Source organism: Cetorhinus maximus, chromosome 13 (genome assembly GCF_964194155.1).
Source record: "Cetorhinus maximus chromosome 13, sCetMax3.hap1.1, whole genome shotgun sequence".
Classification (NCBI taxonomy): Eukaryota; Metazoa; Chordata; class Chondrichthyes; order Lamniformes; family Cetorhinidae; genus Cetorhinus; species Cetorhinus maximus.
Window position 1 is genome coordinate 16148040 of NC_135891.1, and position 28000 is coordinate 16176039.

The 28000-nt window shown below is 41.5% G+C and overlaps 1 protein-coding gene across 15 annotated transcripts in view; it reads left to right on the plus strand.

The window, feature by feature from the left end:
* Window positions 1-28000, plus strand: part of zmynd8 (zinc finger, MYND-type containing 8) — a 120283-nt gene that overhangs the window by 13285 nt on the left and 78998 nt on the right. For 11 of the 15 annotated variants that reach the window (XM_078555001.1, XM_078554999.1, XM_078555008.1 and 8 more), the window contains exons 1-2: window positions 4744-4856; window positions 23520-23596. In XM_078555001.1, the coding sequence (XP_078411127.1) occupies window positions 4843-4856; window positions 23520-23596 (91 nt within the window). In that variant the 5' untranslated portion in view covers window positions 4744-4842. Of the gene's footprint in view, window positions 1-4743; window positions 4857-10467; window positions 10559-11424; window positions 11936-23519; window positions 23597-28000 lie in introns of those variants that run through there. The other 4 variants (XM_078555005.1, XM_078555015.1, XM_078555003.1 and 1 more) reach the window with 3 other exon arrangements.

Sequence of the window (28000 nt, forward strand, 5' to 3'; positions counted from 1 at the left end):
GAGAGTTGTGAGAATGTAGAACTTGCTATCACGTGGAGAGGTTTAGGCAAACAGCATAGCTGCATTTAAAGGGAAGCTATATAAATATTTGGAGGAGAAAGGAATATGTTGCTAATGTGAGATGCAGTAAATAGAGTGGGAGGAGACTTGTGGGGAGCATTGACACTGGCCTAGTTTTTGTGCTATGAATTATATGCAATTCCTTGGCATATTTGAAACTATTTTTATTCTAGCTGCAATGAAAGGAGCCAACTGCAATCAACAACATGATGATGCCATTTTGCTACTGATTGCATCATTAAACCTCTTTCCACATCTTATTCCATCTCGCACCATGTCCTGTTTCATGCATCACATCTGTTCCTACTAACCTGCATTGGCTCTTGGCTCTACAGGGCCTTAAACTAAATTTTTTTATTCTCACACTTGCATTCCTTCATAGTCCCGATCTCTTCCTATCACTATAAACTCCTTCTGAATTCTATGTTCCTATGACCCTTGTTTCTTGTACATCACCCTCCCTTTCTCCCACCATAGGTTTTGTCATCACTTAGGCTTTGGAATTACATTCCTAAATCTCTGTGCCTCCCCAGCCCAGGGCATCATTGTGAGCGGGATGGGAAAATTTGGAGAGTGACCAAGAAGTTAATTGACTTTTGCCCACCCTCAAAATCAATTGACTTTTGGCTGCTCTCCAAATTTTGCCGTTTCCCAACCGCATCTCCCCCCCCCCCCCCACCCCACCCCGCCAACCTTGGAGTGGGAGGGGGAGGATCTCGTTGTTGTGGGAACCAACGACATAGGTAGCACCAGGAATGATGTTCTGCTAAAAAAATTTAAGGAGTCAAGGTCCAAAACAGAACATCAAAGGTAATCATCTCTAGATTATTACCTGAACCACATTTGGGTTAAGCAAATCAGAGAGTTAAACATGTGACTCAAAGAGCAGTGTGGGAAGAAGGGGTTTCAACTCATGAAGCACTGGCATCAGTACTCGGGGGAAGAGTGAGCTATTCCATTGGGATGGGCTCCACTTAAACCGGGCTGGGATAAGTGTCCTGGCCAATCATATAACTAGAACTGTGGATGGGGCTTTAAACTAACAGGGCAGGGATGGGTTGGGTTGTCGGGGGAGGGTTCGGGTGAAGGGAGATTTAGAAATCAAAAGAGAAATGCCGAGGTATCGGGACAGAATAGTGATGTGGGTAGAGACAAGCAGAGTGGGACAGGAAGGGACAGAGAGTTTAACAAAAAATGTACATCAGTGAATAAGGTCATTGCAGGGAATAGAAGTAAAAAAAATTAAATTAAAGGTTCTTTATCTGAATGCATGAAGCATCTGCAATAAGTTAGATGAATTAGTGGCATAAATAGAGGTAAATGATTTGGATCTAATTGCCATTACAGAAACATGATTACAAGATGATCAAGGTTGGGAAATAAATATCCCAGGGTACACAATATTTCGGAAAGACAAACAGAATGGCAAAGGAGGTGGGGTAGCCCTTATCGTAAACTATGACATAAGGACATTAGTGAGAAAGGATCAGGTCTCTGAAGATCATGAAGTAGAATCAGAGTGGGTGGAAATTAGGAATAGCAGGAGTCAGAAAACACTGGTGGAAATGGTTCATAGGCCCCCTCACAGTAGTTATACCATTGGGCAGAGCATTAAACAAGAAATTATTGGAGCCTGTAACAGAGGAAATGTTATAATTGTGGGGGACTTTAATCTTCGTATAGACTGCGACAATCACATTAGCAAGGATGGCCGAGAGGATGAATTTGTAGAATGTTTTCGTGACAATTTCTTGGAGCAGTATGTGGTGGAACCGACTCGGGATAATAAAACTATCTTAGATCTAGTATTGTGCAATGAAGCAAGGTCAATTAGTAATGTCATAGTAAAAGATCCACTGGGAAATAGTGACCATTATACCAATTCTACGTTAAGCTTGAAAGTGACATATTCCAATTGCAAACAAAAATCTTAAACTTAAACAAAGCCAATTACATAGGTATGAGGGGAGAACTGGCTAAGGTTAACTGGGTAAATAGACTAAAAGGTATGGATGTAAATGAACAGTGGGAAACATTTAAAGAAACAATTAAAAATGTTCAACAAAAATACATTCCATTGAAGAACAAAAATTCAGCAAGAAGGACTCATCCGTGGCTCATTAAGGAAGTTAAGGATAGGTATTAAATTAAAAGAAGAGGCTTAATTAACAATATTGCAACAAACAGCAGCAAGTCTGGGGATTGGGAATGTTTTAGAGACCAGCAAAGGGCCACCAAATAGTTGATAAAAAGGGAAAAAATAGAATATGAGAGTAAACTAGCCAGAAATATAAAAGCAGATTGTAAAAGCTTTTATAAATATATAAAAAGGAAGAGAGTAGCTGAAGTAAAAGGTTGGCCCCTTAGAAGCAGAGACAGGAGAAATTATCAAGGGGAACAAGGAAATAGTGGAGGCATTGAACAAATATTTTGTGTCTGTCTTCACATTAGACGACACAAGTTTCATACCAGAAATAGATGATAACCTAGAGGCTAAAAACAGTGAGGAATTTAGGAAAATTAATATCAACAGGGATAAAGTATTGGAGAAACTCAAGGGACTAAAATCGCGCAAATCCTTGGGATCTGATGGCCTACACCCTAGGGTTCTAAAAGAGATAGCTGCAGAGATGGTGGATGTGCTGGTTATGATTTTCCACAATTCCTTAGATTCAGGAATGATCCCACTAGATGGGAAGTTGGCAAATGTTACACCATTTTTCAAGTAAGTGAATTACAGGCTAGTTAGCCTAACATCAGTTGTTGGGAAAATGCTGGAATCTATTATTACGAAATCTTATCAATGCGCTTAGAAAAGCATAGTATGATTTGAACAAGTCAACCTGTTACTAAAGGCAAACCCTGTTTGACAAAGTTATTAGAGTTTTTTGAGGATATAACTAGTAAGGTAGATAAAGTGGAACCAGTAGTGGATCTCCAAAAAGTATTCAATAAGCTGCTGCACAAAAGATTAATAGGCAAAATAAGGGCTCATGGAGTTGGGGGTAATATATTAGCATGGAGGGAGGATTGGTTAACAGATAGAAAACAGAGAGTGGGCATAAACGGGGCTTTTCAAGTTGGCAGCCAATGAGTAGTGATGTGCTGCAAGGATCAGTGCTGGGCCCTCAGCTATTTCCAATCTATATTAATTACTTAAGTGAGACAGAGACAGAGAGTAATGTATCTAGGTTTGCTGATGACACCAAACTGGGTTGGAAGGTAAGCTGTGGGGAAGACTCAGAGAGTCTGCAAAGAGATAGAGAGGTTAGGTGACTGGACAACAAGATGGCATACAGATGGAATATAAAATAGGGAAATGTGAAGTTATTCACTTTGACCTTAAGAATAAAAAAGCAGAATATTTTTAAAAGGTGAGAAACTTGTAAGTGTAGATGTTCAAATATACTTCAGTGTTCTGTTAGGAGGAACGCAGAAAGTTAGCATGCAGGTGCAGCAAAGAATTTGGAAGGCAAATGGCATGTTGACCTTTATTGCAAGGGGATTGGGGTACAAGAAAAATAAGTCTTCCTACAGTTGTACAGGGTTTTGGTGAGATCGCATCTAGCGTACTGTGTGCAGTTTTGGTCTCCACATTTAAGAAAGGATATACTTGCGTTGGAGGCAGCACAGCAAAGGTTCACTAAAGGTCCGTGGGGTGAGGGGGTTACCCTATGATGAGAGGCTAAGTAAATTGGGCTTATTCTCTGGAGTCCAGAAGAATGAGAGTCAATCTCACTGAAACCTACAAAATTCTGAAGGGGCTTCATAGGACGGATGCTAAGAGATCGTTTCCATTGGTCAGGGAATCTAAAAAGTGGGAGCACAGTCTCAGGTTAAGGGGCCAATCATTTAGGACTGAGATGAAGAGAAATTTCTTCACTCAAAGTGTTGTGAATCTTTCAATTTTTTACCCCAGAGGGTTGTGGATGCTCCATTTTTGAATACATTTAAGGCTGGAATAGACAGATTTTTGGTCTTTCATGGAATTAAGGGATATGGGGAGTGGGCAGGAAAATGGAGTTGAAGCCCAAGGTCAGTCATAATCGTATTCAATGGCAGAGCAGGCTCGATGGGCCTTATGCTATTCCTGCTCCTATTCTTATGTTTTCTTCTGATTTCACCTCAGTGAAGCAGTTTGAAGTGTTTTTCTACATGCAAGAACTATATAAATTCAATTTGTTGTTCATTGTGGATTGAAGTTGTGTATTATTTAATTTTAACAAAACCATTTTTAAAACCATAACAGAAAATGATGGCCTTATTTCATGAATAACTCTGTATATTCTAATGTGTTTAACATTCGAGGAAATCCCAATCTTAAGACAGGAAGATTGTTTTGTTTGAGATTTATGCAGTGTGTGGCTGTCATTTAACATTCAGGGAAAAGGACAACAGTAAGGTAATTTGTTGAAAATGTGCTGCTGCCAACAGTAGGCTGTTCAGTAATTATCCTAGCTGTTTAGAATTGAGCAACAGTTTGATATTTGGTTTCTTTACTATCTTTACTCTGTACTGCTGAAACTAAGCCAAGCTTTGAATTCAAATTCTTTCCACAGAATGGCTTCTGTCTGCAAATGCTCTGCAGAAGTAACCATTCAGGAAGTGTTCTAGCCAATCAGCTTCGGTTTTATATGGTGGTAAATTAGAGTGTCCAATTGCAGTTGAGGTAGTTTGGAGACTGACAGATCATCAAGCTTATGTGCCAAGCCCTTCTCTGAGTACTGAGTTACTGTCCACCATGTTTTTTTAAGTATTGACTTAACCCTGTGTTACAGTACAATGCAACCACAGAGGTAAGTACCAAACAGTTTCTTTAATGTACTTTTAAAGTGTTAAAGATTATTTACATGTACTTATATGATCTGGCTGTTTAAAAAAACTAGCAAACCAAGTACTTTCAGTAGTTGCAATGGTAGTTTTTACTTTTTGCTTCCCTTGGTCACATGTTACAGCCATCCTGTTCAGTAGTGATTGTGTTTAAAGTGTGATCAGCTATCTTTTATACACATTCCTTAAGAAGGGAGAATTGACTTTTGGTTCACACTGTTCTGATCCTCACTAATCAATTATAGTGGCCTAGCTTCACTTTAACAGAAGGTGCTTGCCCTATTGTGTAGCTGAGTCACATGCCTGTTGGTGGGCAAATAGAACAAGCAGGCTCCTGCCCTACAGGGAGTCAAAGCAGGCATTAGCTAGTTTGAATTGCAAACAAGATCATCACCGTCACTAAGAAGGTAGGCTGCAGATTGCGCTGTCACAGAATTAAATGCAAATCTGCTTCTGTAAGCATATAATTCAGCATATCCCTTTTAACGTGGCAAAACAAAATGGCAATTTTCATGGGGGAGGGGTAAGTGGGTGAGCATGGAAAGGAACTTAGGCACTGTAATTTTGAGATTAAATCAGAAACTGATTATAGTGTATGTGATGTATACAGCCACAACCAGGCTGCTTTCAGAGAAGGAGGTTGTACCTATGTATGTGATGAATACCTTTGTGCAGGAAAGGCACACTGAGACCCATGCATGTGCAATCAACAGCACAAGAATGAGGTATACAGATGTGTGTGAATCCACTTTTAGTGTTTAATGACACAAAGGCTTTGTTCAGTAATTATGAACATTATTTATTCTATTCATGAATGCAAACTGTATTAATGCACTTTTTTTTCCCTGTTTCTTCTATTTGCTGTAGTTAATTTGAATACTTGAGGATCTTGTCCTTGCTGCATCCTGCATCAGTAAGGTTTTTTCCTTGAATGGGAGAGTAGAAAGTTCTGGCCTGTATCTATCCACCCTGAATGTTGCCATTGCTTCTCTACCTTGAACACACAATGCAGATTTCTCTTCTTCCCAGACAACCTGGCTGAAACTAGTCACATTTGATATCTTATGGACTGTGATTTGATCTCTAGTTGCCTAGGTAGAGAGAGTGGCACTATAAGGTGGTTGCAGTTACCTTCAGTGCTTTAAATTTTTGAATATGCTTTATTTTGCTTTCCAACGAGAAAAACCCAGATCAAATGGATGTTGGGTAGCCTGAGAAGACAAAGAGTTAACTTGTTGCCATAGTGTTCTGTGAGTGTCTGTACAGGAGGAATACAACAAGATGTCAAGGAAACCTTTTTACAGTCCACTCCCAATTAATTTGAATTAAATACTGTACTGCAACAATCATTTAAACCTATTATTCTAATGTAAAGCATTAAAATACAGAACAGTAGTACCTTTATAAAAAACACATTCTCGTTCTTTATTTACCTAGTCTTTTTAACATTTAGCTACATGGGGCATACACAGCTATGAATCGGGTGTTAGGATGCACTCTTCCTGCTTTCCCTTTGCTGCCCCTGGACGGGGGTAGAAGCACAGACGAGTGTTTAAAAAAAATGTCAGTGCCTGCAGCAATGCAGCTGTAATCAGGAGTTACTAGTGTAGGAAATCGTGGAGACAATCACGTAGCTAGCCACTTCATGGCACTGTACAGCAATGTGTACTGTAATGCCTCTCTATTTAATGGTTATTGGTTCTTAAAATGTGCATAATTATCAACTAAGAGCCAATGCAAGCTTTTAGCATTTCGGCAGTGTAATGTTGAAGGAAGGGAAGTGCAGTAAGTGTTTGCCAGTTGAGTGAATGGGTGCTGAAATTGTGCCTCTCAATGGGGTCTGTCCCATTCTTTCTGTATACCAGTTAAAATAAATGCTCTCATTCAATTGCATAGTCAATTTTATAACTGATTGCAAAGAGATAAAAACTGGAGTAGTGGCACAAGTAGCCGAGATTTCCAGTGCCCAGTGTTTTTGGTTTATTTTCAACCCTAACTGTTGTGCACAAAGAAAATGTTCAATTTGATCTACATCAAAATGTGAACCAGTTATTGATATATCAAAATACTGTGCATTACTTCCACACCTGTTCCCAACCCCCGTATTTTAAAATGACTGTAAACAGTTTTGACGGTTGTAAAGCATTGGCACATATATATAGAAGGTTTCACTAGTTTCACTTTCTTTTTCCTTTTTTTAAAACTGTGGTGGGCTCTTTCTATGGCTAGTGAGTTAATGTATTGTTTGGGTTCTTTGTTCCTCCCTCCTCCCGAGACCCCTCCAAACATTTTGAACAAAACCATGCACGGTGCCTCCTGCCCCTTGGGACCCCTGCACATGCACATGTGTGCTGCTGAGCCTTTCAGACAAGGAGGGTCTATTCCTGGTGTCTGCTGAATTAGCTGACCTCAGCTGGGCCAGCAGTGAGGGTACTATATTAGGGCTCTGTGTTCCCTGAAATAGTGAGCCTTGACTTGATTGCTATCCAGTAACCGGAACTGAACAATATCAATGTGAGGATAAGATAGGATTCTTTGCTGTAATGCCCCGCAGTGCAATAGCTGCAGGCATTTGCTTAACAGACACATAAAGAATGGTTATTTAGGCAAGTTGCTGGGTTGCTGATGTCAAGAGTAGTTCCATCACTATACTTTGTTTGAGTCCTTTTAATAAACTTTTCATTCTGCTCACAGCTTGGATCTTCTGCCTGAAAGTCATGGGCAACATGTCTCATACGCATGCCCATCTTTCTGGAAACAGTATTTGAACCCATCCCATCCAATCAACTGCCATAACACTGAAACATCCCTAAGCAAAGTCACAAATGGCTTCCTAGGGGAATGTGCCCATGGTGAACTCTCTAGCCTTGTTCTTTTAGACCTTTCTGCAGCCTTTGAAATGATTGATTGCATCATCCTCTTCCAGTGGCTCTCCTTCGATAGCCAGTTGCGAGGGACTGCCCCTACCTGGTTCCATTCTTATCTATCCATTCATAGCCAGAGAATCACTTGCGATGGCTTCTCTTTCCAATTCTGCCCTGTTACCTCTGGAGCCCCTCAAGAATCTATCTTGGTCCGTGCTAGTTCTCATCTCGATGATGCCCCTCTATAAAATCTGAAAACACAAGGGCCGGAATTTTACAGCCCAGTCGCGGTGAGAACAGGGCCATAAATTGTGGCGAGCCATTCTAAACTCCATTGACTTCGGCGGGACCGTAAAATCCCACCGGTGTAAAATTCCACCCTAAGTTCCACACACAGGCTGACAACGCCCAGCTCTTCCACCACCTCAGTTCCTGCACTGTCTGACTTGCCTGATATCCAGTCATGGAGAAGCAGAAATTTCCTCTCAACTAAATATTCGGAAGAATAAAGCCATTGTCCTTTGTCCCCACCAAAAACTCCATTACCTTGGCACTGATCCCATCCCTCTCCCTTGTTACGGAGGCTGAACCAGACCATTTGCTACTTTACTATCCAATTTGAGTCTGAGATGAGCTTCCGACCACATATCCACCCCAGCACCAATACTCACTACTTCCACCTCTGTAACATCGCTTGCTTCTCTTCCTGCCTCAGCACATCTGCTGCTGAAACCCTCAGCCATGCCTTTGTTACCTCTAGACTTACTGGACTCCTAGCTGGTCTTCCCAGGTTCTACCCTCCATCAACTTGAATTCCTCCAAAACTTTGCCTGTATCCATATTGCATTAAACCCCATTCATCCCATCACCCTGGTCTATGTTGGCTCCCTGTCCGGGAACACCTCTGATTTTAAAATTCTCACCCTTGTTTTCAAATCCCTACATGGCCTTTCCCCTCTCTCTCTCTCTCTTTCTCTCTGTAACCTTCTCCAGTCATACAACTTTCTGAGACCTCTGTACACCACCTTCTGTTGCCCCAACTCTGGATTAATATTCCTTTTCCATTCTTCTACACCCCGAGTTGGAACTTGCAGCAACTGTATCCTAATGCTGAGGACTCCCTCAGAGAAACATGTTGTATTGCTCTCTTTGTCCCCAGCTTCAAATGCTTCTTTAAAAATGTGTAACTTAGGCCAAAGCTTCACATTTTGATTGCCCATGCCTACCCGGGCCCCCCCCCCCCCCCCCCCACCCCCCACCCCCCCCAAACCCATCACAAACTGTTGTGAAGTACTTAAATATTGTAAATGTATATTTTCCCTTTTTACAGTCATTCACGTTGCATATTTAGTTTGTCAGAGCAAATGTAACACCATGTGTCAATATGCATTTTCTGTAGAATTTTCTCTGGTTCCTCAGCAAAAGAAATCTCCTGGGCTGCAGTAGTACACCGATGCCTAGTAAACAGCTGTAAGTTGGTGGCCAGTATGCCACCTTCAAACCTGCACTACTGGTGTGCAGGGTTGTTTCTTTGCAAATCATAATCCTAAGGGCCAAGCCCACACTACAGGGCAACAGCAAGGTCAGGAGGTGGCGATAAATCTTCTGTGTTTTTAAAAAACCTATAGATTGTAGAAGGAAGGGAGGACCTGAGGAAATGAGGAATTCCACACTTTTGAGGCCCTATCTATGTCAGCGTGACTGGGTCAGAAGCCAGACAATAGTAAGGAGTACGTGCTAAACAGCTCTCTGGTAAATACGAGCCAAATTCAAGTGGAGGCTGAGCAGGCAGCCTGCAGCAGTGGGTGGGGGAGGGAATGTGAAGCAAATTCAAAACAATAAATTGACCACCCAAAACCACCTCACCAGTGAGTTTTAAAACTTGTGAACTTTATAGTTGAAGGCAGCCACCGCCACTTCTTTTGTTAGAGGCAGTACAAAAAGAATTTGGTAAAATCTCTCGGGAGCGACAGGTCATTTAAAAAAGTCGGTAGTCTGCATCAGAGTTTGATTTTTGAATGGTTTCCTTTGCTCATTTGTCAAGTGCCTAAACTTCTATAGATTTGAAAGGAGCAGTTTGGTAGAAACCATTTTCACACTGGCATGGTTAATTTGGGTTATTCTAATTTGCAGTGTTCAAATTTAAAGTACCTTGAATGTTCATTCTCAGTTACATGGCCTGAAACTCTAGATTAAATATCTTTCCTAAATAGGTTAAAATGTAGCAATTCACTTCATTTTCATGTGACTTATTTCTCCCTTCCTCCCCCGTGCCCCATTTAATTTATTGCAGAAGATCTTTTGAAATGATGATCTCAACTCCTGCACCACAAACTGACCGAGGGAATTGGCAGGACCGACCTTATTTTATCTTTCACGAATATTTCTAACAAAATGTAAAAATGGCTGCACTAGCAGGGCCTACATGCAACAACAAAGTGTAATGAGAATCATAATTGCAAATGCCACATCAAAACAGTGCTGTGGAGGACTGGAAACTGCTTAATTTTTTTTGGCAGTCTTTTAAATTCCCCCCCCCCCCCCCCCCCCCCCGTGTCTGTCTATGTATTTGTCTGCATGTATGCATATTTTTCTCTTCTTATAATCTAGGCTGCAATGCAGAAAGATGCTGTCTGAAACAAGGTAGCAGCAGCTGTACAGCTTTTTGCTGCAAACCAATCGCATCCTATCATGTAGTGTTTAACCAATAGCAGCTCAGAATAGGTTAAAGATTGACAATTGCTGTAGCCGGACTCAGAAAGGCCTTCTGGAAATTTCCTCCATCTTTGTTCCACCAAAACAAGGTAAATTCAGCCAGGCTGAAGAACTTTATATATTTTTAGTGTTTAAAAGAAGGTATGATACTCTGTGTCGTTTATGTAACATACACTACATGGCTAAAAGGAAGCAATTTCTGCAGTTTTGTTAACAATGTTGTATTTGATGCTGATGGGATCTGCTATTCAAGCTGTGAGACAAGAACAGAGAGCCCAGTGCATTGACTTCTTATGCCCAGGACCCTCCTTTTGTGATGTGCTGTCAGTTCTATTCTACATTATTTTATTGTTACAATAACTATAGCAAAAACACAAAAAAAATTGTTTTAAATTGATTAAAATACTGATGTAATTCAGTGCCTAGGCGAAGCAAATGTCATGCCCAAGGTAAAAAGCTGGTTCAAACCGGTCTGAGCAAGCCTGCCATTGCTGCATCTACAATAGAGCTGCTTTTTCGTTAAATATTTCAAGTCCACTGAATGAGAGTTATAGTCGTGTTTTCAGGATCTGAGCTACATTCTAATGAACAAGATTAATTTTACATGTATTCAGTTTACAGCCAAAAGTATTTTCTATAAATATAATTGGGATTCTAAATGGCATTTAATACCAATGTAATGTTCTTTTGGTTTTATATTTCTTCTATGTGAAATAGTTCCTGAATTAAAAATATTGGTTCCATTTAGCACAGTGGCTGCCTTGCAGTACAGTTTGATGCAGTTACTTTCTGTTGATTTAATAGACTTAATTGTGTCCTAAATGGTTCTGTTGTGCAGGATTGCAGGCTTGACAATTGCCAGAGTGATTATGAAGAGTGCCACCATTTTAGACACAGATAGGAGCAGACGGACGGTGCCAGGTTCCATTTTTAGACTCCACATATTGTAAACATTGTGTATAGGACAAGTAAATGGTTGATAATGGTGTACGCAGGGCAAACTGAGCTATGTCACTGCATTCAAGGTTTCTTTATGGTTTTTCAAAAAATCCTGAAAATTCTGGGAGGAAATTAATTGCATAACAATTTAGTTATGAACATTTATATTCTTAAGCATTTAGTATTTCTAAAACCAAGGGACAATTTTCTTATTAATTGGGGATTTAAATGGTTATGTAAAGTAGATAGTGTAGGCAAGGTGACCTGTACAAAGCCATTCTTTTTGTTGAGACATTTCTAATGAATCCTTGAATGCAGTTTCCTTTTCAGTTTGTGTGGGCACAGAAGATATTGATGCTACTATTGTTAGGTGGTAAATAGCCAGCTATCTTTCTGCTACAAAGTATTCTTGGTGATATATTCATCTGGCTGCATGATGCTGTTATCTATTTGCTTTCATCATAAACTTCTGTAATATGTACATAGACCTCTCAGTTTCGATGCACAAGGAAGTAGGTCTGTGGATGGTAAGTAATTGGAGGTTTTCTACTTATTCCATTTTAAAATTATATTTGCTGTGTTGTCAAAAAAATGACAATCATAATGGGTTAAGACCCATAGTTTGAGGTTCAGTTGATTTACATAATCCATGTACCGTGCTAGCCATTCACTGCAGGGCATGTAACATACAATTGTGTGCATTGTACTAAAATGAGGGAGTATTGTGGATTAAGTATTAAGGTCCACGTTCTGAGTATGACATTTCCCTCCACCCACCCCAAATATAAACTGCAAGTTTTGTTTCCTTAGCCTGACTAATTTTACAGTGTTTGCAACCCTATAAACTGCTTTGCAAGTCTCCCCTAGTTCTCTATTATGTACTGAATTGTTTGTTTTATTGTATAGTCTATAAATGTTTTAAGTATCCCATTACATCATTTTGAGGAATAAAATTACACACAATTCTTCATACAGCAGATGTAGGGAATATGTTATAACTCACTTGGCATGATAAATATCACGAGTTGAAGGTGACTGGAAAACCAGAGAGCAACAGATGGTTATTTCAGTTTTGCCAGTGGGGCAATTTATTATGTTTATGCTGGTTTTGATGTATTTATAGTACACTTGAATCAATTATAAGGCATTGTGATTTGGGAGAAAAATCAATAGAAGTCTAGTTAGAGAAGAACAAATACAAGGAAAGTAAACAAGTGCACTGAGTACTGATGCAGCCTACTGCATAAACACCTTTTATGGCTATTTTTACAGGCCATTATTTACTAATTGTCTGTCTCATTTCACCTTCCATCCCCCTGAAACATTCTTCTTGCTCCTGTAGGCAGTGGCTCATGCTGAGGTGTGAATTCAATATGGTTTGACAGTACCGTGGCGAAATGGTCATTCTTTGTATGTGAGCCATAAAAGTGTGTCAGCATTTTGTTATGATCTGGTAGAGATCGATCACTTTTAAGAGTTTGAAGCTTTCACTCACTTGCTGAAAGAATGACAAGGCATGATTTCACCTTTTAAAACTTTTAATGTATTAAGTGACTAAAAGCACTATTGACTAAACACTTTTTTGTAGGCAACTTATACTTTAAACAACATTAAAGAGAGGAATATTTCCCTATATACTTGCCACACATTGCACACCCCATGGAATTACAGTCCTTGTAGCAAGCAGTCCACAGTTGCTCCCAGCTTCCAACTCCCGTATCCTTGTTTTGCCAAGTAATAACTTCAACTGATTATTTACAGGCGCTTTCCTCAGTTTTCAGAAAGTTTCTTAAATCAGCAGTAGAGCCTGTTCCACTGATTCTTCTTCCCCCTGCCCACATGAGAATGAATTTCCCAGAATTTTCAGATGGCTGCAGGATGTGTCTCTTCATCTAGAGGCCGTCTCCCTCCCACATCTGGCTGTGGTAGCTTGCAAAGCTTCTTTCTGCTGACCACGCACATCTATCTGTGATATTCATTGATTTTGTAGGGAAGCCTGTACCCCGATCTTCCTCTGTCTTTCTCCCGAGGGCAATATGAAACACATTAACCTTTCTAGGTAGAAATGCTAATTAGCTATTCTTGACCTCAACTCCTTTTCACCTTTAGAAGTAATTGGACAGTTTACAGCCCAACTGTTTACAATATGAAACCTAGTTCACCTTTCTGGGACTTTTGGGAGACTTAGGCTTGGATCTTTGCTCCCGAGTCAGGCAAAGGAGCTTCACCACTTCGGGTTGGCAGGTGGGGGTGGGGACTGGGGGGGAAGAAAGTGCCATGAATGGCGGGATTTCCATCCTGGGGGAGTGGATGCAGGATAGAGTCAAGCCTGATGCCCCCAAATGCAGATCAGCTGCTGAGCGTGGAGGTGGGCTGTTTAAAAGGCCTGCCTCGGTTTTTGGGACTTCATCCCAATTGTTTTCTTAAACATTAGGCCCTCTAGCGCTCACACCCACTCCCCATGCCCGTACATGCCAACTCATACCAACCCATGCCCACCCCAATGGATTTTTGTAGCCCTTATGCCAACTTAATGCCAACTCATGACCCCCCTCATCCCACAGAATTGGGAGCAATTTAGTATCCAGCAAAGAAGCACCAAGAAACTGATAAAGGGAAAAGAGAATATGAATGCAAGCTAGCTAGAAACATAAAGGTGGACTGTAAAAGATTTTTTAGGCATGTGGAAAGGAAAAGATTAGGAAGGATAAATGTAGTTCCATTACTGGTGGAGACAGAAGAATTTATAATGGAGAATAGGGAAATGGCGGGGAAACTAAACAATTACGTTGCCTCTGTCTTCATAGAGGAAGATACAGAAAATCTCCCAGAAATTCTAGGGAACCAAGGGACTTGTGAAAATGAGGAACTGAAAGAAGTTAATGTTAATAAAGAGGTAGTACTCAAAAAATTAATTGGATTGAAGGTAAATCCCCTGGATTTGATTGGCTACATCCAGAGTATTGAAGGAGGTGGCTATAGATCTAGTGGATGCATTGATGATTATCTTTCAAAATTCTGTAGATTCTGCAGACTGGAAAGTAGCAAATGTAACTCGATTATTTAAGAAGGGAGGAGAGAGAAAATGGTGAACTATAGGCCTGTTAGTTTGATGTCAGTTGTAGGGAAAATGTTAGAATCTATTATAAAGAATGTGATAACTGGACACCTAAAAATTAACAAAATTGGGCAGAGTTAACATGGTTCATGAAAGGGAAATCATGTTTGACAAACCTTTAGGGAGTATTTGAGGTTGTTACTTGTAGCATAGATAAAGGTGAACCAGTAGATGTGGTGTATTTGGATTTTCAGAAGGTTTTTGATAAGATCCCACGCAGGAGGTCAGTAAACAAAATTAGAGCACATGGGATTGGAGGTAATAAGGTGGCATTGATTGAGAATTGGTTAACAGACAGTAAACAGAGAGTATGAATAAATGGGTCATTCTCAGGCCAGCAAGCTGTTACTAGTGGGGTACCACAAGGATCTATGCTGGAGCCACAGCTGTTCACAATCTATATAAACAATTTGGATGTGGGGACCAAATGTAACATTTCCAAGTTTGCTGATGACAAAAGACTAGGAGGAAGATGCAAGGAGACTTCAAGGGTATTTGGACAGGCTCAGTGAGTGGGCAAGAACATGGCAAATGGAATATAATGTGGAGTTATCCACTTTGGTAGAAAAAAAACAAAGGCAGAGTATTTATTAAGTGGTGAGAGGTTGGGAAGGGTTGATGTCCAAAAGGACCTGGGTGTCCTTGTTCACAAGTCACTAAAAACTAGCATGCAAGTGTAGCAGGCAATTAGGATGGCAAATGATATGTTGGTCTTCATTGCATGGGAAATTTGAGTAAAGATGTCTTGTTGCAATCATATGGAGCGTTGGTGAGACCGCATTTGGAGTATCGCATACAGTTTTGGTCTCTTTATCTAAGGAAGGATATACTTGCCATAGGGGGATTGCAACGGAGGTTCACCAGACTAATCCCTCAGATGGTGGGATTGTCTTATGAGGAATGATTGAGGAAACTGGGCCTATATTCTCTAGAGTTTCAAAGAATGAGAGGTGATCTCATTGAAACTTACAAAAGTCTTACAGGGTGTGACAGGGTAGATGTAGATAGGATGTTTCCCCAGGCTGATGAGTCTAGAACCAGGGACACAGTCTCAGAATAGAGGGCCAGCCATTTAAGGCTGAGATGAGGAGGAATTTCCTCACCCAGAGGGTGGTGAATTTTTGGAATTCTCTACCCCAGAGGCCTGTGGAAGCTCAATCATTGAGAAAGTTCAGAACAGAAATTGATAGGTTTCTGGATACTAATGACATCAAGGAATATGGGGATAGTGGGGAAAAATGGCATACAGATAGATGATCAGCCACAATCTGTTTGAATGGCGGAGCAGGCTTGATGGACCTTATAGTCTACTCCTACTCCATCTCCTATGTTCCTCTCCCCATGGCCCCTTCAAGCATCTATGCTAACTTATGACTCCCAACCCACCACGTTTTGCCCTTACACCTTCCATCCCAACTCACCCAGTATCCACCATGGGCAGACCTTAGGAGCCAAGCTCCGATGAAATGAAAACTACATAACTATACATCACTATATAAAAAAAAGTCCCATTCATGAAAGCCCATTCGGAACATGTGAATCCCTTCAAGTATTCAATCCCACATCCTAACCCCACATCAAAGACAACATCCTTTAATAACCTCTTTGAGATGTCAATCAAACTGTGAACTTGCAACCCAACCCCCACAATGTGATAATGATAGGTTGTGGAAAGCAGCCAAGCATTAATAATGCTGTAATGATTGCACTTAAGGTCATATCAACAAACAGCTCTTGGAACTGCTAGAACATATTTTTTTCAACTCTCATGGACACTGCAGGCAGTTTTTGGCCATTTAAATAACTTGACAGCTCTACAGACCTTATCCACCCTTCAAGAGCATTTGAAACTTCTGTAAAGATTCATGACTCCCAAACTGCGGGATAAGACTCTTGCTCCAGCGAAAATAGGGTCTGTTTGAACTCAGCAGGGCTGTTTTCCCTAAGTTTTTACTTAGTTTGGGATTCCCATGTGTGGGAGTCACGTCCAGCCCCTATTCTGCCCCTGGCGAAAACAGAATGTCAGAAATGGGGGTGGGAGTTCAGATCTGGGTCGTGCCCACTGTTTTGGAAAGTCTCTGGAGTCTCCACGACTCTGCAAAAATCCAGGCCTCAAGAATCTACTCATTTTAAACTCAAGAGACCACTGCCTTTTTCTCCAAGCATAAATATCTTGCACCTTTTTTCTCAGTAAAACTATTTAAGCCTTCCTTTGATCTCTAACAATGAAATCATCCAGGCTTACCATCAGGCACACATCAAAACTGGTCACATAATCCCCTCATTTGCCCTAAATTTAAAGGTACAGTCCCAAAACATAATCTTATAAACCTTGTATCAGCCTGAAGGAAGCTGTATGTGATTAAACTTTCCACTTTTTTATTTTTGGTATTATTAAACTCAGGCAGTGGGTGTGGGGAAAGGACCTGCCCTACTTTTGTTTGTTATCTATGGAAAAATAATAGCATTGCATAACAGCAGCTAAAACACATTCAAAAATGCTGAGACTATTGTGAGAAAATTGCTGTGACCATGTTGTTGTGACAGTGTGCCCTTTTGTCCAGCTAAACATTTTGTGTACAAGATTAGTGAGATACTAACTGAATTTGTCAATTTATTTTTTATTTTTGTTTGAATCTATTTCTTGGATTCTGAGGTTTTAGGGAAGGAATTCTGCAGCTTAAAATCGAGGCAACTGAACGGTGATCATTGGGAAGTGCAGTAGGAAATCAGGGATGTCCAAAAGGCTAGAATTGGAGGAACGCAGGAATCTCTGAGGATTGGAGGAGGTCATGGAGGGATTTGAAAACAAGGATGATAATTTTAAGATTGAGGTGTTGCAGGACTGAGAGCTAGCGTATGTCAGCTAGTGCAGGGGATTTGGATGAACGGGACTTGGTGTGAATTAGGATAAGAACAGCTGAGAGCAGCTGGGTTTTGGATACGCTCAAGTTTACGGGAGGTGGAAGATAGTAGGCTGGCCAGGAGAACATTGGAATAATTGGGTCTGGAGGCTTAAAAAAAATATATAGTTAAGAGTTTCAACAGCAGATTAACTGAGACAGGGATGGAAATGGATGATGTTGCAGAGGTAGAAGTAGTTGATCTTGGTAATGGAGAGGATATGGGGTATAAAACTCACCTGAGACTCAAATAGGACGCCAAGATTGCAAATAGTCTAGTTTGGATCCAGTAGCCTCGGAGAGGGATGGAATCGGTGGCTGGGCAATGGATTTATGCTGGGACCACAGCTGTTCACCGGTGGATGTCACAGAATTACACAGTGGGCAGAATTTAGCCCTCGATAGGCGGGGGGGCCCCACTGGCTTGGCGGCGGGCGGGCAGCCGAACTCTGCCGCCGAAACGGGCCCCACCGACATTTTGAGTGGGCGGGCCAATTAAGGCCCGCCCAACGGGCTGCTCGATGAGAAGCACTATGCACTTCCTGTGCAGGGGGGGTGGGAGGGATTCCCCAACTGGTAAAGTGTGCTCTTTCGCGCAGGCCTGCGAAAGAGCGCACTGCTCCCCGAGACTAAGTGCTGTCTCAGGGAGATTGGTGACAGTTTAAAAAACATCAAAAATAGCAAAATAAAAAAATTATTAACATGTCCCCCTCATGTGACAATGTCACATGAGAAGAGACATGTTAATAAATATTACATAAACTTTATTAACGATTTTTTAAACAGACATGAAACCTCATCCCGTCAGTGGATGAGGTTTCATGTTTTTTCTCCTTCCCACCGGGGCTCCTGGCCTGCCTGCCAGCCTTAAGGTTGGACGGGCAGGGCCTTTAATTAGCTTAATTATCCTGTCAATGGCCTCAATTGGCCATTGACAGGTTGGCGGGCGGACAGCTGATTTTGCTGTCCGCCCGCCTTCCTGAATATTTAAATGGGGCGGAATGACATTGGGGATTCCTCCCGACGTCATCCCGCGTCATTTTCCCATCGGCGATCGGGCCCCGCCCCCAAATCGCTGACAGAAAACTTCTGGCCAGTGCAGAAGAGGCCCTTTGGCCCATCGAGTCTTCACCAACACGTGAGAAACACCTGACCTACCTACCTAATCCCATTTACCAGCACTTGGCCCATAGCCTTGAATGTTATAACATGCCAAGTGCTCATCCAGGTACTTTTTAAAGGATGTGAGGCAACCCGCCTCCACCACCCTCCCAGGCAGTGCATTCCAGACCGTCACCACCCTCTGGGTAAAAAAGTTTTTCCTCACATCCCCCCTAAACCTCCTGCCCCTCACCTTGAACTTATGTCCCCTCATGACTGACCATTCAACTAAGGGGAACAGCTGCTCCCTATCCACCCTGTCCATGCCCCTCATAATCTTGTACACCTCGATCAGGTCACCCCTCAGTGTTCTCTGTTCCAACGAAAACAACCCAAGTCTATTCAACCTCTCTTCATAACTTAAATGTTTCATCCCAGGCAACATCCTGGTGAATCTCCTCTGCACCCACTCCAGTGCAATCACATCCTTCCTATAATGTGGCGACCAGAACTGCACACAGTACTCCAGCTGTGGCCTCACCAAGGTTCTATACAACTCCAACATGACCTCCCTACTTTTGTAATCTATGCCTTGATTGATAAAGGCAAGTGTCCCATATGCCTTTTTAACCACCTCACTAACATGCCCCTCCGCCTTCAGAGATCTATGGACACACACGCCAAGGTCCCTTTATTCCTCAGAACTTCCTAGTGTCATGCCGTTCATTGAATACTTCCTTGTCAAATTACTCCTTCCAAAGTGTATCACCTCACACTTTTAACGGTTAAATTCCATCTGCCATTTAACTATCCTGTCTATATCTTCCTGTAGCCCAAGACACTCAACCTCACTGTTAACAACCCGGGCTATCTTTGTGTCATCCGCAAACTTACTAATCCTCTCTCTCTCTCTCTCTATCTCTCTCTCTCTCTCTCTCTCTCTCTCTCTCTCTCCCCCCCCCCCCCCCCCCCCCCATAATCATCTACGTTGTTTATATAAATGACAAATAATAGGGGACCGAGCACAGATCCCTGTGGTACGTCACTGGACACTGGCTTCCAGTCACTAAAGCATCCTTTTGTCATCACCCTCTGTCTCCTACAACTAAGCCAATTTTGAATCCACCTTATCAAATTACCCTGTAACCCTGTATCCCATGTGCATTTGCCTACTTTATAAGTCTCCCATGTGGGACCTTGTTAAAGGCTTTGCTGAAATCCATATAAACTACATTAACTGCACTACCCTCATCTACACACCTGGTCACCTCCTCAAAAAAATTCAATCAAATTTTTTAGGCATGACCTCCCTCTGACTATCCCTGATCAAACCTTGTCTCTCCAAGTGGAGATAGATTCTCTCCTTCAGAATTTTCTCCAATAGTTTCCCTACCACTGATGTGAGACTCACTAGTCTGTAGTTCCCTGGCTTCTCTCTACAACCCTTCTTAAATAGCGGAACCACATTAGCTGTTCTCCAGTCCTCTGGCACCTCCCCCGTGGCCAGAGAGGAATTAAAAATTTGGGTCAGAGCCTCTGTGATCTCCTCCCTTGCCTCCCTCAGCAGCCTGGGACACAAATCGTCCGGACCTGGAGATTTGTCCACTTTTAAGCCTGCCGACACCTCCAATACCTTGTCAATCCCTATATCAATTTGCTCAAGAACCTCGCAGTCTCTCTTTCCAAGTTCGATACCTTCATCCTCATTCTCTTGGGTGAAGATGGATGTGAAATATTTGTTCAACACTCTACCGATGTCCTCTGGCTCCACCCATAGGTTGTCCCCTTGGCTTCTGATGAGCCCTACTCTTTCCCTGGTTATCCTCTTCCCATTGATATACTTGTAGAATATCTTGGGATTTTCCCTACTAAAGCCAGGGCTTTCTTATACCCCCTCTTTGCTCTCTTAATTGCTTTCTTAAGCTCCACCCTGCACTTTCTGTACTCCACTAATGCCTCCGCTGATTTGCTTCCCTTGTACCTGCTAAAAATCTCTCTTTTCCTTCTCATCGTACCCTGAATATCCATGGTTCTCTGGGCTTGTTTCTCCTTCCTATCACCCTTGAGGGAACATGTTGAGCCTGTACCGTCCCCATTTCCTTTTTGAATGCCCCCCGCTGCTCAATTTCTCCTCAAGTAGCTGTCCCCAGTCTACCTTGGCCAGATCCTGCCTTATTTTACTAAAATCCGCTCTTCCCCAATCCAAAACATTTTTTTGCAACTTGTCTATTTCTTTGTCCATAACGAGCTTAAATTATGCCATGTTGTCAGCCATCTATTCGGCTTCATTCCCCAGAATTAGGATGTGGTGTATTTGGATTTTGTGGTGGGGACTGAAGATGGTCTCATTATTTACATATCCATTTTCTTTTGAAAAGAGATAAAGCAATATTAAGTACTTTTGATGGGAACTCTTTTTGTACACCTGGTGCTTGGCATGGGCAGGAAAATGTCGCTGGTCTTTTATTCCCTTGTTTTGTTTGTAGTATAACCATAGGTCTTGGATTACTTTTTTCACTCTTGAGATAGCTGCTGTCCTCCAATTCTGGCCTCTTGAGCAACCTTGATTTTCATTGCTCCACAATTGGTGACCATGCCTTCAGCTGACTGGGCCCCAAGTTCAAATTCCTAAACTTTTTGCCTCCCTTCTTTCCTCCTTTTTAAGATATTCCTTAAAAGCTGCCTTTTTGTTTTAGAAATAAAAACAGAAAATGCTAGAAATACTGTGCAAGTCTGGCAGTGGAGAAATAACCAGAGTTAATCTTATTGCTGAGTGGTGATGAAGAGCTTATGAAAAGAATACAAAGGCTTCAGCTTGTCAATAGCCATATTGATTTACAACCTTTGTTGCACCTCCTCCCATAGCACTTTGCATTGCCTGTGTTTACTTTGCAGATAGTGGTAATGTTGCCATTGTTGAGACACTTGGGAACCACAAACTTTGATGCTTGCTGCCTTCAAGTACCATACCAGTCCAATTGGGAGCTTGTATTGGTAGTCGAATCTGAAGCAGTTTAAGTTGGGCTACAAGCTGAAGTGTCAACTTCTTACACTTGCACTCTTGCCTGTAATTCAGAAAGCTTTTGGTTCAAGCTCTACTCCAGGACTTAAGTACTGTAGGATTTTTGCATTGTTAGAAATTTTTGAAAAAAAAACTTTAAACTGAGGCCAGTTAGGGTGGACATAAAAATCCCATGCAATATTTGAGAAATGGTAGGAGGGTTTTACCAATGTCCTGACAAAGTCTATCCTTCATTGTCCATACTAAAACAGATCAACAGATCATTTAGCTAATTGGTGTTTGTGGGAACTTGCTGTCTGCAAGTCAGCTGCTGTGTTTGGCAACACAACAACAGTATCTACACTTCAAAAGCAATTAATTGGCTGTGAAGTTTTTTGGGGCATCAAGTTAAAATGTTAACACAAATGGGTTATTTCGTGACCTAGATTGTTTGCTATCAATTCGATTCTACCCTATCCTCATAACTTATGTTTGAGTTGTGGAGTCCTTCTTCTAAGCAGTTCTCTGAAACTTCTGCACTAAATCAGTGACCCATTCCTCGTCAGTGGGTAAAGCAAAAGGAAGTGGATGCGCTCTTAAGAGAGAAATAAACAAGTACTGTTAAGGTCATAAGTATAGTTAGTTTGATATGTAAATTCTTTGGCTGGTTTCATTGCAGAATTCTGAATACAAGTTTAAATGTCGACTGGAAAAAGTGTCTGGCCTTGGTATCCATGAACCTTTTCCATTTTATTTACAGCATAATAGACAGTTTCAAGGTTGATTCTTTCTGGATATTGCCTGATATACTTGTGAAAACTAGAACACAAATTTCAGTAAAAATGAATACATGCAGATTAAACTAAGGAACTTCTGTTTTGTGTTTGTGCTGTGCTCACTATTGGGAAATGGACAAATGTGGTCGAACCTGAGCTAGTTCTTCATATTGGGTGGCGACCACTAATGATCATTTGTAAGAGATGTGACCAGGCAGATGAATTAGACCTGCAATTTCCATTGTAATTTGCTGTTAATGACTACCTCATGTAATCTAAATCAACTAAATTCTTGTCCTGGAGCTGGAATATCTCCTTCAAAACTGCAACAGTAATGATGATGCTCAGTGTCACTTTTATTGGGGAGAGGAGAAGCTGAAATGCCCCTTTTGGGGAAGGGGTGAAGAAACCATGGGAGCTAACCTTGAGTACTGTTTTGTGAGCCCTTTTCTGTAGGCACCAGGTCAGGTGCATTTGGGGAAAGGGTTTAAAATAAAAAGGATAACTTTCTCAAATACTCCCTTTTAAGAAGTTTTCTTTCAAAATACAAACGCAGTTTTCAGTGTAACATTAAATATACTGGTTCAGCCTCAACTGGAGCATTACATCCAATTCTGGATGCCATGTTTTAGGAAGGATGTGCAGGCATTGGAGAGGATGCAGAAAAGATTTTATCAGAATGGTTCTGGGGATCAGAGACTTCAGTTATATGGATACATTGGTGAAGCTGGAGCTGTTCTCCTTAAAGAAAAGAAAGTTGAGAGGAGATTTGTTAGAGGTGCTTAAAATCCAGAGGGGGACGCGCAGAGCAGATAGGAGAAACTGTTCATGTTGGCGAAAGGGTTGAGAACCAGAGGATACCGATTTAAGGTAATTGGCAAAAGAACCAGAGGCATCATGAGAAAAAACTTTTTGCACCAAGTGGTTAGGAACTAGAATGTACTGTCTGAGAGTGTGGTGGAGGCAGATTCAATTATGGCTTTCAAAAGCAAATTGGATAAATACTCGAAGAGAGAAAATTTGCAGGGCTGTATGGAAAGTGCGGAGAGTGGGGCGAGCTGAATTGCTGTTGGAGAGCTGCCACGGATACAATGGGCCGAATTGCTTCCTTCTGTGCTGAAACAATGCTGATTTTTAAAAAATGTGTCTGTTCTTATGATTTTTCTGCAATACTCCTTATCAAGTGGCTTCTTTTTTTCTTCATTTGTGTAGCTTGGCTGAGGACCTGCCTAAACAGGAGCAGGAGGAGGAAGAGGAGGAGGAGATGGAGATTTCAACCAGATCAAGAGGTGAGCAAAAAAAAAAATCTTTGCATCTTGTGCTTGTCTTCCCCATCTACAGTGATGGATACTTTATCTGACTCCATACTATTGAAGTCATATCTTTAATGAAGATCATTGACCATGGGCTGTATATGTGGCTAAGTAGTTTTGTGTGTATTCTAGTTTTATAATTCTCACCTCTTGTTTTCAAATCTCTTTATTGCCTTGCCCTGCCTTGGCTCTGTAATCTTCATAACTTCCATTCAGAGGGTGCTGGGAATCGGGAAGTCGCTGCCTGAAAACGTGGTAGAAGCAGAAACCCTCATAGCATTTAAAAAATAGTTTGATGCACATTTGAAGTCTGATAATCTACACAGCTGTGAACCAAGAGCTGGAAAGTATGATTAGACTGCATGGCTACTTGTCAGCCAGTGCAGACACCTTTGGCTGAATGGCCTCCTTCCAATCTGTAAATTTCTGTGATTTTTTTCGATGTTTTTTTTAACTCAAATCTTTACGTGCTTCCAATTTTTCCCATTTTCATTGCTCCACCATTTGCAGCCATGTCTTCAGGTCCCTAATCCTCTTCTCCTTTCTGCCACTCTCTAACCCATTCCTTAAAACCTACCATGCTTTTGGCCACGTGTCCTAATATTTTCTTGTGCAAATTTTACTTGATAATTGCTCCTGTAAAGTGTCTTTTGACCTTTTACTACTTTAAAGGCACTATATAAATGCAAGTTGTTGTTTAATCTGAATTTAGTTTTTGAAACCAGGTTTGTTTGGTCTCGGGTATAGCTTCCTTTTCAGCCTTGGTCAGATCAACACTAAGAACTACTTTTTTATGCATATCCCTCCTTTGTCTACTATTTCATTGAATGTCTCTATTATGGCCAAGTGAGGTTATTCCTCTCTCTGTTTCTTCCTTAAATATAGAAATCTATAGACTGCAAATGCTAATGTTTTCAAGTTTTGTATTTAATATAGCTTCAAACACTGACTAACCCACAACTAGTCTGACTAAGATACTAGCAGCAAAGGCACAAATGCTCGATCTCTAGAACAAAAACAGAAAATACTGGAAACATTAAGCAGATTGTCTGAAAAGAACAGATAAGGTGGCATTTTTGATGACCTGCTGTAAGATTGCAGTATTTTCTGTTTTTGTGGGTCACTACCATATGAATGCATAATAAGTTTGTAAGAAAGTCCCTTCTCTTGTATTTTAAATTACCAAGTAAATTTAATAAGGTGGCCTCAGTTAAATTGCAAAAGAGAAGATTTTCAGATGAATATGTTCAGTGCTGTGCGCTACACAACACAATAGCGAAAGCAGTCCATGCCTCTACGCAGCAAGATCAAGACAACATTCGGACTTGAACGAATAAGTGGCAAATAGCATTCAGGGCACACAAGTGCCAGGCCATGACCAACAAAAGAGAATCTAACCACCTCCCATTGACATTCAATGGCTTTATTTTTATCAAATTCCCCGCCACCTGGACATCACCATCGACCAGAAACTTAACTGGAGCAGCCATATGAATACTGTAGATAGAAGAACAGGTCAGAAGATGGGTATTCTGATGTGAGTAACTCACCTCCCAACTCCCCAAAACGTTTCACGTCTTCAAGACACAAGAGAGATTGGAGAAGATGGAATATTCTCCACTTGCTTGAATGAGCACAGCTCCAGTAACACTCAAGAAGCTTGACGCCATCCAGGGCAAAGCAGCCTGCCTTATTGGCTCTCCATTCATTACTTTAAACGTTCACTTCCCCCATCCAGTTGATAGTTTGTAAAGGAGTTGGGTTTGGCCACCACGCTTCACCAATCAGAATGATGTTGAAACAGGGTATGGTACTGAGCTAGCAATTCAGAGGTTGGGAAAGAAACATGTGCATTTATTTAGCACTTTTCACAACCTCAGGATGTCCCAAAGCACTTTGCAGTCAATTAGGGGCTTTCAAAGTCACTTTGGCCATTCTGTTTCCTGCAGTACAGTTTGTGCACAGCAAGCTCCCATAAATAGCAACGAGAAATTTCTGTATCATTCGATTTTTTTTTTTTAAGTGACAGGATAAATATTGGCCAGAGCTGGGGAGAACTATTCTGTTCCTCAAACAACACGAAGCTATGTGGGAATGTAAGCTGTGACACAAAGGTTGCAAAGAGATATAGGCTGGTTAAGTGAGTAGACAACAAGGTGACGGATGGAGTATAATATGGGGAAGTGTGAGGTTATTCACTTTGGTAGAAGAACAGAATTTTATTTTTAAAGTGTGAAACTCCTAAATGTTGATATTCAGAGGGATTTGGGTATACTCGTACAAGGAACACAAAGTTAGCATTTAGGCCTAGCAAGCAATTAGGAAGGAAAATGGCATGTTGGCCTTTATTGCAAGGGGATTTGAGTACAAGAATAAGGAAGTCTTGCTACAGTTGGTGGGCTTTGGTGAGATGACAGCTGGAATACTGTGCACAATTTTGGCCTCCATATCCAAGGACGGATATACTTGCCTTGGAGGTGGTAGGATTTCTGGGGTGAGGGGGTCGTCCTATGATGAGAGGTTGAGTAAATTGGGCCTATTATACTCTGGAGTTTAGAACAATGAGGGGTGATCTCATTGAAACATTCAAAATTTTGCTGGGGCTAGACAGGGTAGACACTGAGTGATCATTTCCCCTGGCTGGGGAATCTAAAACACAGGGGTACAGTCTCAGGAAAAGGGGTCGATCATTTAGGACTGAGAAGAGGAGAAATTTCTACACTCAGAGGATTGAGAATCTTTGGAATTATCTACCTCAGAGAGTTGTGGATCTCCATCATTGAATGTATTCAAAACTAAGATCGATAGATCTTTTTTATCTCTAAGAGAATCGCGGGATAGAGGGAGCGGGAAGGCAAGTGGAGTTTAAGCAGAAGATCAGCCATGCTCCATTGAATGGCAGATAGGCTGGGGGAGCTATATGGTCTACTCCTGCTCCCATTTCTTATGAATGAATGCCACTGGCGCACTATGGCTGCAGCTTGCGCCATCTATGAGACATGCTGCAGCAACTTACCAAGGCTGCTTCAACAGCAGCTTCCAAACCTATGATTTCATTTGCCTAGAAGAACAAGGGCAACATGCACACGGGAATACCACCATCAGTTTCCCTCCAAGTCACAAACCATCCTGGCTTGGAAACATATTGCAGTTCTTCATCGTTAGTTGGCCAAAATCCTGGAACTCCCTACCTAACAGCACTGCGGGCGCATCTACACCATATGGACTGCAGTGGCTCAAGACACCATATTTTCAAGGGCAGTTAGGGACCAACAGTAAATGCTGGTCTTGTCGGTGATGCTGACATCCCATGATCAACTAATACACATGTAAAATCATGAGAAATGTTTTTAATTTTTATCATGTTGAACAACATGGAATAGATTTAGAATATGTGGAATGTGGAAAGAGATCACTTTATTAATTTATTTGGCATTTAAAAATTGTATTTATGGAGCAAAAATAGCTTTTAGGATTATTGGCCTGAATTTTTTGGATAGTGGGGTCTTGCTTCCTGCCACCCAAAGAATTGGCAGGGAACACACCCCATCGACTGAGTGCCCCGCAGCCATTTCACGCTCGAATGAGTGTCAGTTGGCTGCAGGTGGGACTTCCACCCCTCACTCTGGAGGAAATCCTGCTTTAGAGAGCTGCCGGACAATCTGATTGGCTGATACCTCTCTAGTCCCTGCAGTGACAGCGCAGGCAAGTGGAGGCCCAGGTAAGTTGAAAGGGTCTGGGTGAGGGGGAGTGGGTAGGGAAGGCCTGGGGGGTGCGAAGCCTCTGGGGAGGGGGGTCTCGCGGGAGAGGCCAGGGGGAAGGGAGGTCTGGAGGCCACCGGACCTTAAGGGGGTGGCGGGGGTGCCCCCAGTCAGAAGGGATGACTTGATTTTGTATTGAAAAAATATGCTGAGTCATATCTTGGAGCAAGTGTTTAGCATTCCTAGTACTTCGTATCTTCCCCTCAAGTCACTTTTTTTCCTTTTTCCTGGGAATGCCATTAAGGCTAATTTGTTCTCCGAATGCAAATTTGAGGGTCAATTGCAATATCTTATCTTCACTTCCTCAATCCCTGATTTTAATTTTGGAATATTTAACAGCTGAATGCTGGAAGTATTAATTACATGAAACAAAGCCAGGTTACATTTTGTAAGTTTTGGTCTTGGAAATGGAAAGATGATTTGTACCACATTGCAGAATTGAAGTTGCAGCAATGAAATATGTAAGGCTGTAGCTTAGTGACATTCAAGTTTGGCTGTAGAAATGATTCACACATGCCTCATTGCTAGCCTTATATTTAAAAAAAAGTTCCAGACCTCAAAAAGGTGCATGCTTTGTACTTGTTCTGTCATGTTTTAATTCTCATCCAATTTATACCTA